At 32.0% G+C, this 19,840-nt stretch overlaps 1 protein-coding gene and 1 pseudogene across 1 annotated transcript; one reads left to right on the top strand and one right to left on the bottom strand.

Moving 5' to 3' along the window:
- LOC133788612 (probable amidase At4g34880) overlaps positions 1-19,534 on the top strand; it is a 75,407-nt pseudogene extending 55,873 nt beyond the window's left edge.
- On the bottom strand, positions 5,752-7,489 carry LOC133794141 (uncharacterized). The gene is made up of 2 exons (XM_062231373.1): positions 6,141-7,489; positions 5,752-6,067 (listed from the first exon to the last, which is right to left on the bottom strand). The coding sequence occupies exons 1-2, from the start codon at positions 7,487-7,489 to the stop codon at positions 5,752-5,754; spliced, it is 1,665 nt and encodes a 554-aa protein (XP_062087357.1).
- Positions 19,535-19,840: the final 306 nt, after the last annotated feature.

Here is a 19,840-nt window from a genome sequence, read left to right as displayed (position 1 = left end):
CATCAGTCTCCCTAGGCACGACCACAGACTTGACAATTTGTAGACTCGTTTGGATCATCTTCGCAGCAGTCTCTACCAGCTTATTACCTTTCACCACCAGCACCACAGTTTGCTTCACCACCATTGTCGCAGTCTCGTAACAGTGATAAAGATATTGACCTGAATGTTAATGAATATTTCTCTCCTAATTGGCCCGATCCAAACAAAGATAATTAGTTTACGTTTTTTCATTAAATTAAGACAATTGATATTTTATTATGTTTATTTTATCATTAGTTTATATGTAATTTTGTTTGATGGATATTAATTGTGTTATTAATATTAATTTTAATTTATGTTAAATTTTATTATCTTTAAAAAATTATTATATATTTATTTATTTTTAAATAAATTCAAATGAATATATTTTAATATTTATTTTTTTTAAAATAATTAATTCATTACCGGTAGATTAATAGAGGCAGGACCCGTCGGTATTAAATGAGTCAGATACGATGTCCGACTACTTGTACACCGGCGAGGCCCATCCTTAATAATCCACCAGTATTAATATATTATTATCGGCAAGGTGTCAGTCTCCTGATAATAATATTTAATACCGACTAATTATTAACGACGGTCCATTGCCTGCGGTGTCTCGCTGGTAATAATCTCTAGAGGCATATTCCCTTTTTTTTTTTTTTTTTTTTACCGACAGGCCCTTTCGCCGATAATCCCCAATTATGTTGCAGTGTATGATAAATCCCACCATATAGAACAGACGATTAATTAATAGTTTCCTGGGTAGAATCCGCTTAAGATATTATATAAACATCTAAGTTTGGCTTGACTTCTCATGAGTGATTATATATACACAAATATAAAGTAGTCCAAATAATAAGAAGAAGAAAAAAGTCAAATAAGTTACTCCTTACTAAATTCATAAAGCCATTTTATCCTCTGGTTTCACAATTCGCATAGTGTGGTATCGAAGAAATTTAAACCGGTTTGTATTTTTTTTTTTTAGATTATGTGTTTTTTCTCCTTACACGTTTGGATTTTATATTTTAAAAAATTTATTTTTAGATTTTATATTTTTTAAAATAGTTCAAAGAGACTCCTAAACTCAATTTTGATAAAGAAAAAATTAAATATAACAACACAGTTTTTAAGCAGAATGATTTTATTTTTGTTCTCAATTGTTAGATTGGTAAATTATTTATGATTTCAGTTGAGAAAATTTTGACAAAAATCAGGTTTAGAGTTCTGTTTGAACCATTTTACAAAACATAAGGTCCAAAAAATAATTTATCAAAATACATGATCAAAACAGATAATTGGATAAAACACATAAACATTTTTTATATATGGAACGTCTATTTTAACATGCGACTATTTTTCAAACTAGATGTTCTTTCTGTAGTACACTATTGGCCATGTATGTTAGACAACATGATTCCTCTTTTTTTTTATATACATATATTAGTTGTGTTTGGTAAAAATTTTATTTTTGAATTTTTTAAATATAAAAATTTTATTTTTGAATTTTTTAAATATAAAAATTTCATTTTTGAATTTTTTAAATATAAAGATAGAAATATTATTTTTATTTTTATTTCTTTATTTTTAAAAAATAAAAATATGTTTGCTAACTATTTTTGTTTTTTGTTTTTAAAAACAAAAAATAAGAAATGTGTTTGATAACTTTTATTTTTATTTTTTGTTTAACAATACAAAATGAGGTGTTGATTTGAAGAAGAGAAGAAAAAAATGAAATGAAAATTCGAAAACTAATTAAAAATATTTTGAAAGTAAAAAAATTCTATTTTCAAAATTTAATGAATTTTAATTAAAATTTTTAAAAATAATAAATAAAAATAGAGTTACCAAACACTATTTTATATTTAATTGTCAAAATTTTAATTAATTAAATAAAGAACTATTTTTTAAATGTTATCAAACAGCACCATTGTTTCCGTTAGATTTAACATTTTTTTATTATTTTCTAACACTATTAATTTTAAAGTTATCTAAATAAAGTAAATATATTAAAAAAATAATAAAATTATCTAAATAAGGTAATTAAATAAATTAAAAAATTAAATAATAAGTAATAAATCAGTCATAATAATTTCTCATCACATATTTTAAAATTTCATATAAAAGTATATAAATTACTCTATCAATTATGTTTTCAAAACTATAACCGAAAAATATTTATGTGCTTAAACTTTTTTCTTTATTTTATTAATGATTTATTTTATCATTTAACATATTTTGTTCATCCAAACATATATATATTTTTATTTTGCTATTTAGTTTTTTAATGATAAATTATTTATTTTAATTGCTCTAACCATTAATTAAATAATATATAATTTTTTGTTGGCTTTAATTTTTTTTAAATTAAATAATTAAAATTTGATCAAATAAACTTTTTAAATTCATAGTTTTAATTTAGAATTTTTTAATATTTTATTATATTGAAATTCGTAGATATTTTTTCTAAAAAAAAATTTAATTTTAAAATTAGAATACACCATATCTTTATATATAAAAAAGTATGTATCTAATTTGGTTTAATTTTTTCTAATATGTTTATGTTATTTATTTAAAATTTATATGACAATGAAATAAATATAATGAAAATAAATTAATACATTTTCTAAATAAAACTAAGCAAACATTGTACAATGAAAGAAATATAATAAAAATAAATTAATACATTTTCTAAATAAAATTAAGTAAACATTGTATGTTGCTTATACCTAATACTTAAAAGAATAAATAGGAGTTTTGCCCCCCCCCCCCCAAACTATTACCACTGTCACATCGTGCTTCCTGAATATTTCGCGTTATTAAAAATTATTCCCCAACTATGTACATTACTGAGTTGTGAGATTTTTGTTAGATTTCATCATATGTGGCTAACGGAGAACAGATTTGACATTTTGGGTACTGACATGGCACTGCCACGTGTATAATTCAAATTTAAAATTAATTAAAAAAATCATTTTAAAGATTAAAAAAACAAAATAAATACTAAAAATTTATAATTTTAAAATTAAACAAAATATAAAATAAATAAAAAAGATTTTATTTAAATAAAATCAATTAATAAATAATTATAGTTATAAAGTTATTAAATTTTCAAAATAAAGTTAGTGTATTAGTTGTATTTAAAAAAAAGCTTAATTAAATTATAAAAAAAACAACAATTAAAAGAACCATTTTTTTTCTTTCTAAATCCTTAGTTCTCACAATTCTTCTCCGTCATCCTAATACCCACCCATTGTTAATCATTATCTCAATCTAAATCAAACCCCTACATACACTCCATTGCTATATCTTCTTCACTTTCCCAAATCAATTCCAAACTTTTTATCTCAAATAAATTTAACATCATTATTTACAAGCAAAACCTAAACACAAAACTAAAGCATAGATTTAAATGGCCAAGAAAAAAAATGCATATATGAACTCATCCCCAACCCCAGCACCTTCACTTTCGACCTCTGCAAGCCTCGACCCCAACCCCGCGGTCCACGACCGCAACCTCATCGTCGCCAACCCAAAACCTCACAGATCAAGCTCGTAGTCCCCAACCCCAACACCGCAATCCAACTCTCCAACCACGTCACCGCGGCCCCAACCCCGTCATCGCTGACCCCAAACCTCACAAAACATGAATACCTGAAAAAGAAAACGTAGAAGATGATGAAGGAGAAGTCGAAGTTGAGGAGTCGAGTAGAAAGGAAAAAGAAAAAGGAAAGAAAAAAGAAGTAAAAATATATATATTTTTTTAATAAGAAAATAGATTACATAATTTTTGAATTAATATTTTGTTTTTTTAATCTTTAAAATTAATTTTTAAATTTGAATTATACACGTAGCAGTGACGTGATACTGCCACGTGAGTACCCAAAATGCTAAATCTGCTCTCCGTTAGCCACATTGAAATCTAACAGAAGTCCCACAACTCAATAACGTGTATAATTCGGGGGAAATTTTTAACAATGCGAAATATTCAAAGGACACGATATGACAGTGGCAATAATTTGGGGGCGAAAATCCTATTTATTCTACTTAAAATATATTTTTGTTTAGTGATTCACATGCTTGCAAATGTATCATTTCCACACTATTGCATACATCATATAAGTTACATTTTAAAAAAAAAAAGATGAGTAAAATAAATTTCAATTCAACTCAACTGAATCCAGATGCTCGTGGTCAGACTACGAGAGAAAGGTTAAGGCTCCACCAATATCCTTGTGTTGTGTAAGCTCCATGGAATATCGTCGTAAATATTGAAATATATGTGACGATTATAATATATAAATGGAACATAATTGAAATTCCGTTTTTTATGATTACCAACTTAATTATTTAAATTAAATAATTAATTGTTGAACTGTTACAGAAATGTTTAAACAGATACAAAGACTGTTTGAACAGAAACCAGATATGTTTAAACAGTTTGTGACCAGAAGATAAAAACGAACATAAAGTAAAGAACACACGAATTTTTATGTGGTATCAGCAATCTTTGCAGATTGCTACTAGTCCACGAGGACACGCCCAGAGAATGAAATTTATTAGAATAATATCTAAATGATTACAAAACCAAATTGACTTATACAAATAAAGATTCCCTATTGAATTTGTCGCAACTGTTGTAATCTAAACTCCTAATCAAATTTCTGAAGTGCTAAGATCTTGAACTCCCTTCAAATCATAACACTTGCACTTTTCCTCCCAAAAAGTGACTCACGAACAAGACTTCTCCCGAAGCTTGATGACCAAGGTCCAAGTGTGTTCAACCTGCACAATTAACACAAAGAAAACAATACAGAAGTACACTGTAATAAACCACTAAGAACTTGCTGGACTCAAGTTCTTCACATAATAAAAAGTCTCTCTAAAACTTGAAAAATATTTGGAAAATAATACACCAAGAGAGATAATAAAAAACCAGCGACCTAAGGATGATTATATACTTTTTAGAATCTCTTTAGGTCGTGGAAAACAAATCAGAAATCAAACAGGCAATAAATGGAAAATCTTCCAAAACAGGAAAGTCAGAATCTGTTCAAACAGACTGGCAATCCGTTCAAACAGATTCATTGAACCTGGACAGTTTTTCAACCCAGTTTCCTTAAATAAATAAGGAAACAATATATCATTTATTATTGCAAGCTGTACACGATTTCTGGGCAACCAAATCAGATAAATGAAAATAAATACTAATAATTTCCATATAAACCCATTTCAATAAAAGATATTCTTTTATAGGAAATTATATATTTATTTTATAATCATATATAGAATAATCTAATTTATATCACACAAAACAGGAAACTAACTATTTTCGAAATGTACCAAAATATTTACAAAACAGGAAACTACTAATTTCGAAAATACCCTTTTAATTAATTTTGTCATTATTGTCAAAAATGCCAATAAATGATTTTACAATCTCCCCCTTTGGCAATTTGATAGACAAAATTAATTCAAAAACCTGCAACACAAATGTTAGTGATAAGTAAAGAAAAGAACTCCCCCTGCAAACATGCATTAACTTATAACAAACATGTAAAGAAACTGGACTTAACTCCCCCTCAAAATAAGAAGGTCCAGAGTTAAACAAAACAACAAACAAACAGGTTTTTGGAAAGTATCTACTCTCCCCCTTTGTGTCTTTCAAAGAAGCCAAAGAACCATAAAACAAAAAAGAGTATCAATGTTTAATGGACAAAAACTAAAATAAAACTAAACAACTGGATCTTTGGACAGAGATTGAACAGCCTCCAACACAGAACGTTGCAGTCCTTCAATTGACATCACTCGAGCAGTCAAAGAATCAACAGAGGCTCGAACAGTAACTATTTCTGTTGCAACAAGTCCTGAATCTGTGGCAACAGAGGATGGGGCATGAGGAATGTCATCCGAGGCAATCTTCAGAGATTGGGGCTTGACTTTCTTGGAGGACGGAGCAGCAGTGGCTTCAGAAGGAGGGGCAGAGGCCTTGTAGGAAGCAGCAGTAGTGTGCCACCAAGTCTTCTTAATCACGTTGGAGATCTTTTTTCTGCATACTCAACACTTTATAAATAACTTAAGGAAAATGAAGATTCAAGTTTTTCCTGTTACCTTTGCGAAACCCAATGATTTGATCATGAATAACCGAAGCCAAATTTATACCAAGACCAGTCCCCACCTTGTACAAAAATGATGCCATATCAAAAGAGATAGTGGCAGTGTGAGAAGTGGGCTTCCAATTTGTTGTGGCAAACTTATGGAGAACAGCATAAGTGTAGGTGAGATTGGAGACCGAGATGACTGTATTAGATGGCCATACCATTTTTTGACCTACCAATTCAGTGATAACCATGTCCTTGTCAAGAGAGGCACCATCAACATCATCCTCGAAAGCAAGGGGAAGATGCAAAGCAAGAGCAATGTCTTGAGGAGAAAAAGAGAACCAATGGCCCCTAACAAACACTTTATTATATAGAGGAGATGAAGGTTCAATAATTTCATTAGTAAGATTGGCATAGAATTCCTTGACTATTCTATCCACAAAACCAGAAAATTTAACCAAAGAACCAGTCCATTGTCGATCTTGAAGCATTGTTAGCACACCAAAAGGACGATGATCACTTAAGACATAATTTCTTTCTATGATAAATTTCCTTTGAGCATATAGAACCATATCACGTGCATTATCATTATAGCAAAAAATGGAAGAATAAGGTTTAAAATTTACACCTGAACGTTTTGGAGAAGGTGTAGAACCATAAATAGGTTTCTTCCCTTTAGCTTTGGATGTCAAAGGAGATGAAATTTGGTTTGAGTCAGATTCGGCTTCTTGTTCAGAGGGGACAATGTCTTCTTTTTCTGGCTCATCAGACTCAGCCTCTGATTCTGCATTGTCAGGAACCGTTTCATCAGACAATGTGGTATCATGAGTTGCTTCAGATTCTGACTTTTCTTCCTCAGGATCAGATTCGGAGGAAGACAGTGAAGGGGGATGAGCCTTCAATTTTTTCTTGGCAGCAGACAAGGGAGAAAGAGACGCGTCCAACCCCAATTTCCTTTTGGGAGTCACATAATTTTTCTTGGACTGACTCGGCTTCAAGGGCAATTTGAGCAACCTAGCAGCAGCAGCTTTGGAAGAGGATGAAACAAATTTCGATTTTGCCCTAGCCTCCAAAGACGAATCAAAAGGAAGAGGAGAATGGTCCTTGGCTCGAGAGGGCACCACCACTTCAGATGGTGGTGCAACATTGTCAATGTCAGCAGAGATATCTGGAAACACCATAGGGTGTTCATGAGAGAGCGAAAACACCTTCTTGCGTGCCTTGGATTTGTAGAACTTTCCAACAGTTGTGGCAGCTGCTGGAACAGAAGGAAGCGCTGTTGACACAGACGGAGGAGGCGAAGGAGATGGCACCTTTCTGGATTGAGAAACAAGGATCTTCTTGGAGGAAGCACCACGAGTTCTTACCATTTTTTTTTCTGAAAAACAAAAACACTTACAAGAAAATGAGAGAAAAAAAATTAGAAGGAGAAGAGATAACTGAGTGAAATCGTGGGTGAGAAGAAATAGGGTAATGGCATGCCTTTTTAAATATAATACTTACCCAAAATGAACATCCACGGCAATAAAAGGTTTCCTTTTTTTTTTAAATTATTAATTTAACCAATAAAAGGAAACAACCTTTAATACACACGATCTGCATACAACTTACCTTTTTTTTTTAAAAAAAATCTGTTTATAAAAATGTAATATGAATAAAAATCCAATCCAAAAAAGGTAACCAGAAACAAATAGCCCACACGATCTCCTTATTGACTTTTTCCCTTTTTTTTCTAAAAAAAAAAAATTCCTAAACAAAGTACAAGACAATAAAGATACAAATCATGATAATCCAAAATGAGAATGAATACAAAAATAAATTCTTTGGAGACAAAGAATATATTAAATCACACAATTAAATGCATAATTTCTCATAATCACCACAATGATTCGGTCCACCATGTATTACCTTGATTATCATTTTTTTTTATTTTATATATATGCACAAAAATAAAAAACTCAACCCAAAAAAAAATCTGCTTTGATAAAAAAGAGTCATCCTGATAAGAATAAAATCAAGCAAATGAAAATAAGTGTTAGTGTAAACCAAAGATAAGAACACTTGTGAAAATGAAAAATTAGAAAGAATATTCGAGAGAAATAAAGCACAATTCAGTCACAAGCACATATTCTTAAGTGAATCAATCAACATGTATGAGTCTGACACACATTTTTTTTTTTTTTATAAACTGTGTACAATTTTTATTGCATTGTTTCAAGCATAAGTGTGTGACAGTGTATGCAAGGGAACATTGCCCAATGACAAATAAGTCTTTTTCGAAATTAAAATAATTGTAACCCATGAAGACGCTGTCACACTACACCAGTGGTAGCCCTTTTCTATGGTAGCGTATCTTTTTCATAACTCCGAGTTACAAAGTTCCAACTTACTCAAAAGACAGCTTTCACACACTGATGTAGGTAGCTCTATTCTTGCACAGGAGCTTGAAACAATGCTACACAAAGGAAGCTCAAACATTAAACATTGATTAATTTACTCGAATATGCCTAGGAGGAATAGATTAAATTTCTCTCAAGAATATACAACCATTGATTCATAAACACAAGACAGATTATCCAGCTTGACACACAACAAATTTTTCAAATTGATTGACAATTTTCTTAACAAAAAAAAAAAACACATTAGATCAAGCGAACAACACCATAACAAGAGAATTTAAAGAGAACAAACCCCCAAAGATTTTCGGAGGAAATCAAAGCGAACCGAATCAAGAGCTTTAGTGAAAATATCTGCAATTTGTTTATGTGTTTCAATATATTCCAAGACAAGAACTTTATTTTCAACTAATTCTCTTATGAAATGATGACGAATATCAATATGTTTAGTACGGGAATGTTGCACAGGGTTTTTTGAAATATTAATTGCACTTGTATTATCACAAAAAATAGTTAAAGTGTCAAGATCAAACCCATAATCCATCATCATTTGCTTCATCCACAAAAGTTGTGCACAACAACTTCCCACTGCAATGTATTCGGCCTCAGTTGTTGAGAGAGAAATAGAATTCTGTTTCTTGCTGTGCCAAGAAACAAGATTATTTCCCAAGAAGAAACATCCTCCACTAGTGCTTTTTCTGTCATCAGTGTTACCTGCCCAATCAGCATCAGTAAAACACACTAGATTAGGGTTAGTTTCTTTTGAATACCAAATACCATAATCAACAGTCCCATGAACATATCGAATGATTCTTTTGACAGCTGCAACATGAGACTCCATGGGATTTCCTTGGTACTTGGCACACACACCAACACTATAACTCAAATCAGGTCGACTAGCAGTGAGATAAAGAAGACTACCAATCATGCTCCTATACAGTGTAGGATCCACTTTGACACCTTTTTCATCTTTGGATAGCTTCACAGTCGTTCCCATTGGTGTTTTGGCAATCTTTGAACTTTCAAGACCAAACTTTTTCACCAAGTTCTTAGCATATTTGCTTTGAGAAATAAATGTGCCTTCATCTAATTGCTTGACTTGCAAACCTAAGAAATAGGTCAATTCTCCCACCATGCTCATTTCAAATTCCTCTTTCATTTTCTTCACAAATACATGCACCTCATTGTCAGAAGTAGAACCAAACACAATATCATCAACATAAATCTGAGCAATAATTATGTTAGATTTAATATTTTTGATAAACATAGTTTTATCTACTCCACCCCTTTTGTATCCATGAGAAACAAGAAATTGAGAGAGTCTCTCATACCAAGCCCGAGGGGCTTGCTTCAAACCATATAGAGCTTTCTCCAATTTGTAAACATGATCAGGTGCATGGGGATCTTCAAACCCTTTGGGTTGTTCAACATATACCTCTTCATTCAAGATCCCATTGAGAAATGCGGATTTGACATCCATTTGGAACAACCTGAAACCAATCAAGCAAGCAATAGACAATAATAATCTAATTGATTCAAGTCTTGCAACAGGTGCAAATGTTTCATCAAAGTCTATTCCTTCCACTTGTGTGTACCCTTGTGCCACTAATCTTGCTTTATTTCGCACGATTGTACCAAATTCATCAGATTTATTTTTGAAAATCCATTTTGTGCCAATAATATTAGTATGCAACGGACTTGGCACAAGGATCCACACTTTATTTCTAAAAAAATGTTCCAATTCCTCCTGCATAGCTTTAATCCAATTTTCATTAGTTAACGCTTCTTTCACATTTTTAGGCTCAATTAGAGATAAGAAACAAAAAAATTGAACAACATTACTAAACCTTCTTCGTGTTACCATACTGTCTTTTGGATTTCCAAGTATTAAATCTGCTGGATGATTTAACTTAACTCTAGTTGATGGCTCCTTTTGGACTTCATCCAAAATAATATCTGGAAATTTCTTTTCTGTCTGTCCAGAATCTGTTTCATCGGATTCGCGATTTGTTAGAACAGATGGACCAGACGTTGCAACAGTAGTATCACTGACACAAGCTTCTTCGTGTTTTTCAGTAGGTTCATCAATAAACCTTTCAATTTCTTCCTCAGTAGAAAACTCAGAAAAATCCCTGGAATCATCAATAACAACGTTATCCGACTCCATTACAGTTTGGGTTCTCATGTTATACACACGATAGGCCCTACTGTTAGTGGAGTATCCAATAAAAACACCTTCATCACTCTTAGCATCAAATTTACCAAGATTTTCTCTATCTCTCAAAATGTAACAAACACATCCAAAAACATGAAAGTAAGCCACTTGGTTTCTTACTTTTCCAAATTTCATAAGATGTTTTAGATGTACCTAGACGAAGAAAAACACGATTTATGATATAGCAAGCAGTGTTAATTGCTTCTGCCGATAACCGTTTGGTCAATTTTTTGCTGTTTAGCATCACTCTAGCCATTTCTTGAAGAGTGCGGTTTTTCCTCTCTACAACTCCATTCCGTTGAGGAGTTTTGGGAGCTGAAAACTCATGAGAGATACCTGCAGACTTACAAAAATCATCATAGACAGAATTCTCAAATTCTTTACCATGATCACTTCTTATACGAACAATTTTTCCAATGTTGCAATCTTTTTCAACTTTTAATTTCAAGCAAAGAGTTTTAAAGGCATCAAAAGTGTCAGATTTTTCTTTCAAGAAATCCACCCAAGTATATCTAGAAAAATCATCCACACAAACAAAAATATACCTTTTCCCATTTAAACTCTCAATTTGAATTGGACCCATAAGATCCATGTGAAGCAATTCTAAAACTTTCGAAGTGTTTATGTCAGAAACACTTTTATGTGTAATTTTCAATTGCTTACCAAGTTGACAACTCTTGCACTTACCATCAGATTCTTTACCTAGCTTAGGTAAACCACGAACACTCCCTGCATGTGACAATTTTTTCAAGGTTTTGAAATTTATGTGACCAAGTTTAGCATGCCACATATCAGTGTTATTACTTACAACAGATTGACACATAATAGATGGCAGAAGAGTGTAGCAATTGTCATTAGATCTATAACCTTCAAGAACATTCTCACCATTCTTGTTTAAAACAAAACAATTCTCTTTATCAAAGTTAACAGTATAACCTTGATCACAAATTTGACTTATGCTTAGAAGATTAGCTTTAAGACCTTCCACAAGTAACACTCTTTTGATTCTAGGCAACCCTTCAAAGTTAAGAGTACCCATACCAAGAACATTACATTCAATTCCATTGCCAAAAGTAACAGACCCACAATGCATAGGTTTTATGTCTGTAAGAATAGACTTGTCACCTGTCATATGTCTTGAACAACCACTGTCAAAATACCAAAAATATGAAGAAGCAGATCTATCATATTCACTAGTAAAACCAGCAAAACAATTTTTTTTTTTTATCCATATTTTCTTTGATTGAACATTATCCTTTTTTACTCTTTTGAAATCATCAAAATAATTGAATTTTTCAAAATATTCATTTTTAGCAAAATTCATAAGAGTAAAACACTTAGGACGAATATGACCCTTCCTACCACAAAAATGGCAGATTGGAATGAATTTTTCGAATTTACCATTGTATTTACCTGCTGACTGTGTCCTTTCCGTTGGAACAATCCGAGTACTGGATACCAACAGATTTCACTGAGGATGACACAGGAACATCAGACGATAACATCCCAGCCGAGATAAAGACAGTTTTCTTTGATTTTTGAGAACTTGAAGCACCCAATCCCACATGACTTCTTTGACCTGAATTCTGTCTATTCTCAAAAATAGTTGAAGCGGGGTTAAGCATTCTAACATTTTTCTCAAGAGTATCCAAATCTTTAGACAACTTATTAATTTCAACATTTTTTGAAATTATTTCTTTTTCCAAATTTTCATTCAAATTAGTAAGTTGTTTAATTTCAAGGGATAAATCTTTATTTTTGCTTACCAATGACCGATTTTCATAACACACTTTCACCCATGAACCATACATATTTTTGTAAGATTCACTCAAAGACTCATCATTCAATTCAGATTCATCACTATCAGAATTTTCTTCATCTTTTGAAACATTATTCAAGCAAACAATTTTTTCATTTTCAGATTTAGAACCAGGTAAAATAGAAGTGAGAGCAACATTACCTTCCTCATCTTCACTATTTTCAGAGTCATTATCACTCCAAGTAGCAATCATACCTTTTTTGTTCTTTTTCAAAGTATTTGCACATTCAGACTGGATGTGACCAAATCACTCACATTCCCTGCATTGAATACCCTTTTTATTAGTTTGAAAAGGTTTAAGAGAAGAAGGATTACCTTTTGACAACTTGCCATTGAATTTCTTGTTTCCTATCTTATTCATATATTTTCAAAAATTCTTTGCAAGCATTGCCATTTCATTATCACCATCTTCATCATCTGAGACTTCCTTTTCAGTGCTCTTGAAAGCTATGGTTTTCTCCTTTTCTTTGGAAGTACTTGGCTTGTCTTTTTGATGAATCTTTTGATTTAACTCAAAGGTACGAAGTGACCCCATCAGTTCTTCTACCTTCATAGTACTGAAATTTTTTGCCTCTTCCATAGCAGTGAACTTAACATTGAATCTGTCAGGAAGAACTCGAACGATTTTTCTAACAAGAACAGAATCATCAAGTTTTTCACCAAGTGCAAAATACTCATTAGAAATATCAGATAATCTCTCATAAAATTCAGATAGTGTTTCAGAATCAGACATTCTAAGGTCATCAAACCTGGTTTGTAACATAATAAATCTAGACCTTTTAACATCTACAGTTCCTTCGAACTGAGTTTGAAGAATTGTCCAAGCATCTTTAGCCGAGACACATGTGGAAACAAGTTTTATAAAACTTTCTCCAACACCATTAAATATGGCGTGAAGAGCTTTATTATTATAGCTGGATAATTTTTCCTCTTCTGTGTCCCAAACAAGTTCAGATTTTACAATTGTGCTTCAATCTTCACCTTTTTCAGTAGGAGGTGACTATCCAGACAAAATTGCTCTCCATGCTTTCTCATCTTGAGCTTTTATGAAAGCTCTCATCCTAACTTTCCAATATGGATAGTTTGAGTCATTTAGCAATGGAGGTCGAGACACCGAACTACCTTCTGCAAAGAAAGACATTTTACACAAAACAAATCAAACGGAAAATAATCACAAGATATCACTAAGAGTTTAGTGACAATAATGACAAAATTAATTAAAAGGGTATTTTCGAAATTAGTAGTTTCCTGTTTTGTAAATATTTTGGTACATTTCGAAAATAGTTAGTTTCCTGTTTTGTGTGATATAAATCAGATTATTCTATATATGATTATAAAATAAATATATAATTTCCTATAAAAGAATATCTTTTCTTGAAATTGGTTTATATGGAAATTATTAGTATTTATTTTCATTTATCTGATTTGGTTGCCCAGAAATCGTGTACAGCTTGCAATAATAAAGGATATATTGTTTCCTTATTTATTTAAGGAAACTGGGTTGAAAAACTGTCCAGGTTCAATGAATCTGTTTGAACGGATTGCCAATCTGTTTGAATAGATTCTGACTTTCCTGTTTTGGAAGAATTTCCATTTATTGCCTGTTTGATTTCTGATTTGTTTTCCACGACCTAAAGGGATTCTAAAAAGTATATAATCATCCTTAGGTCGCTGGTTTTTTATTATCTCTCTTGGTGTATTATTTTCCAAATATTTTTCAAGTTTTAGAGAGACTTTTTATTATGTGAAGAACTTGAGTCCAGCAAGTTCTTAGTGGTTTATTATAGTGTACTTCTGTATTGTTTTCTTTGTGTTAATTGTGCAGGTTGAACACACTTGGACCTTGGTCATCAAGCTTCGGGAGAAGTCTTGTTCGTGAGTCACTTTTCGGGAGGAAAAGTGCAAGTGTTATGATTTGAAGGGAGTTCAAGATCTTAGCACTTCAGAAATTTGATTAGGAGTTTAGATTACAACAGTTGCGACAAATTCAAGAGCGAGTCTTTATTTGTATAAGTCAATTTGGTTTTGTAATCATTTAGATATTCTTCTAATAAATTTCATTCTCTGGGCGTGGCCTCGTGGACTAGTAGCAATCTGCAAAGATTGCTGATACCACGTAAAAATTCGTGTGTTCTTTACTTTATGTTCGTTTTTATCTTCTGGTCACAAACTGTTTAAACATATCTGGTTTCTGTTCAAACAGTCTTTGTATCTATTTAAACATTTATGTAATAGTTCAATAATTAATTATTTTATTTAAATAATTAAGTTGGTAATCATAAAAAACGGAATTTCAAGTGGTATCAAAGCCGGATCCCAAAAATTAGCCATGTGAATGTATCCTCGGATTGCCAAACAAAGGAGGTGAAGCTTGCTGCTAGAGCCATCGGAGGTTCAAATCTGATTCGAAGGGATTTCGAATCTAGCTGGTGAAGGGATTCATCTAGCTTACTCAAGGGGATCTTGAGTGTTGGAATCGAGGGATTCAGGTATTCGAAGGGATTTCGAATCTAGCTGGTGAAGGGATTCATCTAGCTTACTCAAGGGGATCTTGAGTGTTGGAATCGAGGGATTCAGGTTTAGATCTGTAATCGTCTGAGGGGAGGCAAGGTGGTCCTTTGTTTGAGGGGAGGATTGTTGGGTGTACAACCAAAGTCCCACATTTGCTAGAAATAGGAAGGATCTTGGGTATATAAGGATGGATACTATCTCCTTTGGAATGAGGCCTTTTGGGAAGGTGCCCAAAAACAAATCCGTGAGGGCTTAGGCTCAAAGCGGACAATATCATACCAATGGGGAAATAGATGGTATCCGACGGTCCTTACAATAATGATTAGATAGTTAAATATATTGAATGAAGGATTAATAAATTCGTATAGTACTTAGCTATATTTTATTATAATTACCATATTTAATTAACATCAGTTTCTGGTTAGAAATTTGAATTCATTTTTGTGTTATCTAAATAATATCTAAAGTGAATATTTATATTTATATAAATGTATATGAAAAATTATTGGTCACTAACTATAGATACTTTTAATATTTTAGGTATATGGATAAGTTGTAATTTTATTAATATAATTTAAGATGTCAAAATTAGTATTCAAATAGCTTATTGCATACGCGTGGAATATTACGTGCGGTTTAATTCATGATTTCAGTATTCTAAATTATTTAAAATTTCTTAAAAAAATTTGAGAAGTCATTTATATCTACATTATACACGATAAAAAAAAAACATTTGGAACTTATAAATAATACTAAAATTAACTATTGATATTGATTTAAAACACTAGCTACCAATATATATTTAAGAGTTTATACATTTTTAGACCTTGTATTTTGACTCATTACCTGTTTAGATCATGTGTTTTAACAAATTATTTTTTGGACTCTGTGTTTTGTAAAATTGTTCAAATAGGCCCCTAAACTAGATTTTGATGAACAAAAAATTGAATATAACAACAGAGTACTTAGTCAGAATGACTGTATTATTTTGTTCTGAGTTGTTATTAGTTTGATGAATTATTTGTGATTTTAATTGAAAAAACTTTGATCAAAATAGAGTTTAGGGGCCTATTTGAACTATTTTAAAAAATATAAAATCTAAAAAATAATTTGTTAAAACACTATGTACAAAATGAGCTAAAGCACAATTTCTAAAAAGTCATAAATCATGTATTTAAAGAAGTCCCAACTTAGAAAAAGCCAAATAGGTTGCTAATTACTAAATTTTTAAATCAATAAAGCCACTTTACCTTCCCGTTTCACACATCACATATATCGACCAAAGTTCATCCACGTACTCTTTTTTTATCTTTTTCTTGTGATAACACTAGTTTCTTTTCCACATACAGATGGAACATTTTAAACATGTGACTATTTTTAAACCATGTTCTTGTAGTGCAATAAGCTACTAATGGCCAAGCATGTTACACACCATGATTGCTCTTTAGTTATCTTTTGTTATCTTTATAATAATTGTCGGACCTAGCATTATCATCATCAAGGTCCAGTCTCAAGAAAACCATTTCTCCTCCACCATGGGTGCTTTATCTCTCTCTTCTATATGCCATCTACTAGTTCTGATTCTTTTATCTATATTTTCAACTGGATACCACTCTCTCAAGCCTGCCGATGCTATTAATAAAGGTTTCTCAATCGAAGAAGCCACCGTAGACGATATCCAACTCGCTTTCAGACACAACAAACTCACCTCCAGGCAGCTCGTACAGTTCTATATAGACCGTATCCAACGGTTGAATCCAGTTCTACATGGGGTCATAGAAGTAAATCCAGATGCTGGTGCTCTAGCCGATAAGGCTGACCACGAGAGGCTCCAATATCGTTCTCTAAGCTCCATGGAATACCTGTTCTGGTTAAGGATAATATAGCCACCAAGGACAAGATGAACACCACTGCTGGCTCACTGGCGTTGCTTGGCTCAGTCGTGCCGCGAGACGCCGGAGTGGTGGCCAAGCTCAAGAAAGCTGGGGCTATCATACTGGGAAAGGCCAGCTTGACCGAGTGGTCTGCTTTTAGAGGCAATGCACCCAATGGTTGGAGCGCCAGAGGGGGCCAAGGGGTGGTAAGTTCTTGTCGATTCCACGGTCACTGTTTCATATTAACTTATCCCAATACAGAATTGCAAGGCATTCCTTCACTTTATAAAAGGTCCATCTTGTGATAAAAGCAAAGCTGAACTAGCAATAATATCCTAAAACTGTGTGACAAGTTAATGAATTTGATTGAATTTCTCAATATGCGTACTGACTAGTGACTACACCATTACAATTAATACATGTTTTAGATGACGTGAATTAAATTTTGTGAAACCGTTGTTTGATAACACTTAAAAAAAAAAAATATTTAATTAATTAAAATTTTAAAAATTAAACATAAAATATGTTTGATAACTCTATTTTCATTTATTATTTTTTTTAAATTTGAAAATAGAACATTTTCACTTTCAATTTTTTTAAAATAATTTTCAATTTTTCCTTTCTTTTTTTTCTTCTCTTCTTCAAATTAACACTTTATATTGTTAAGTAAAAAATAAAAGTTATCAAACGCGTTTATTATTTTTTGTTTTTAAAAACAAAAAACAAAAATAGTTACCAAACATATTTTTATTTTTTAAAAATAAAGATACAAAAATAAAATTATATTTCTAATTTTGTATTTAAAAAATTTAAAAACAAAAATTTTACCAAACGGGCTATATACATGGGTATTATAGCTAGTAATTGCTCTCTTAAATGATTAATATTTGACAAAGATATGATATGCATATATACACAGAACCCTTATTACAAAATGGGATTCAGAAGTCCTTGTGGATCGAGTAGTGGGTCATCAATATCAGCAGCTGCAAATTTTGCAACGGTTACATTAGGAACAGAGACAGCTGGTTCTATTATATGTCCATCCAGCTTAAACTCAGTGGTGGGCATCAAACCAACTATTGGTCTCACTAGCCGAGCAGGGGTTGTTCCCATCTCTCACAGACAAGATACAGTTGGGTACGTTCTTTACAATACGGTTTATATATTACATATGTATACTAGTTATTGAACTGAATGAGTTGTGGTTGAAATAGACCAATTTGTAGGACAGTCTCAGATGCCACTTATGTTCTTGATGTCATTGCTGGTGTTGATAAGAATGACAAAGCAACAATAGAAAAATCCAAGTATATTCCGAAAGGTGGCTATGCACAATTTCTTAGATCAAATGGACTCAAAGGAAAGAGACTCGGGATTGTAAGACATCCCTACTTTGAATTCAACATTTCTAAAGAGATTGACACATTTCTGCATAATACTTTTGAGCAACATCTCAACACACTAAGGTAGTCCAATATCTTTATTAGCATGTTTTAATTCTATATATCTTTTCGGTATTTAATTTGGTGTGAAATCTATTAATACTTTATTGCAAAATCAGGAAAAATGGCGCAATTGTGATAGATAATTTGAACATAACAAATATTGACGAAATCATGAATGATGTATCGAGTGAAAATACTGCAATTATTGCTGAGTTCAAGATAGATTTAAATGCATACCTAAAAGAGCTCGTGTCATCGCCAGTGCGATCCATAACCGACGTCATAGCCTTCAACAAGAAAAACTCCAAGTTGGTAAGAATATGTACATGATACTAATTCAGTATATATACATATTATTATTGACCAATTAAATTTTGGGCTGTAGGAAAAAATTAAGGAATATGGGCAAGAGTTACTTATAGCAGCCGAAGCAACAAATGGAATAAGAAAGGCAGAGAAGGCTGCATTGGCCACTTTAGCAAGACAAACAAGAAATGGTTTTGTGAAGTTGATGAGAGAGTACAAGCTAGATGCATTGGTGGCTTCTGGTGGATCTGCTTTCCCTTACGAAAATGTCGATAAAATCTTGGCTATTGGTGGATTCCCTGGGATTACTGTGCCGGCAGGCTATGGTAAACGGGTGCCATTTCGCATTTTCTTTGGGGGACTGAGAGGCTCTGAACCAAAATTGATTGAAATCGCATATGGGTTTGAGCAAGCCACTAAAATTAGAAAGCCTCCTAAGCTTTAGAGCTTGATCAAGCCACTACAATATCTTTTGGTAAAAAAAATGAACTATTCTATTATTTATATTTAATATTTGCAAAACAAGTGCTTTTCCTTTCCTACCAATCTAGCTGGTCACAAAACTCCCATTTTAGCTAGCGTTTGGTTGAACATACCACTTAGCATTTCTCTTTCGTATTGGGTGCATTTCTACCAGTGCAGTGTATGGTCCATTGGGCACGAAAAATCATGTCGGTCGAGAAAAGTCTTATGTGTGATACACATGTTTACGTTTTTCACGTTACTTGAAACATGTGTGTCAAAAATATAATTATGCAACGAGTAGATAAATATTTAAAAGTCTTTCTCGTGTATCTATTAATCAAATATAATAAAAAATATGGTGAATTGTTTTGCAAAATGATATTATTTTCACAATTCTTTGCAAAGTAATTTTTTAAAGAGAATGTCGAATAAATTTGAAATGATATTGAGTGTGATGAAAAAATAATTTTATAAAATAAGAATGATTAAGACAGACAGTTTGGAGCTTGTTGAGGCCAAGATTATTTCTCCTATAAACAATTATAGGCTTCATTAATTAGGATCATCATTACACATTGAGGATTGTTTTGTTCTAATTTCAGATAATATCACCAATATTTTGAGATGTTACAAGGGAATTTGGCTATGAAGATTGACATTCGCATATATGCTTTGACATTTTATGCT

The sequence above is a fragment of the Humulus lupulus genome, chromosome 1 (genome assembly GCF_963169125.1).
Source record: "Humulus lupulus chromosome 1, drHumLupu1.1, whole genome shotgun sequence".
NCBI lineage: Eukaryota > Viridiplantae > Streptophyta > Magnoliopsida > Rosales > Cannabaceae > Humulus > Humulus lupulus.
Note: the sequence above shows the minus strand (reverse complement) of the source record. Positions and strands in the feature narration are given on the sequence as shown.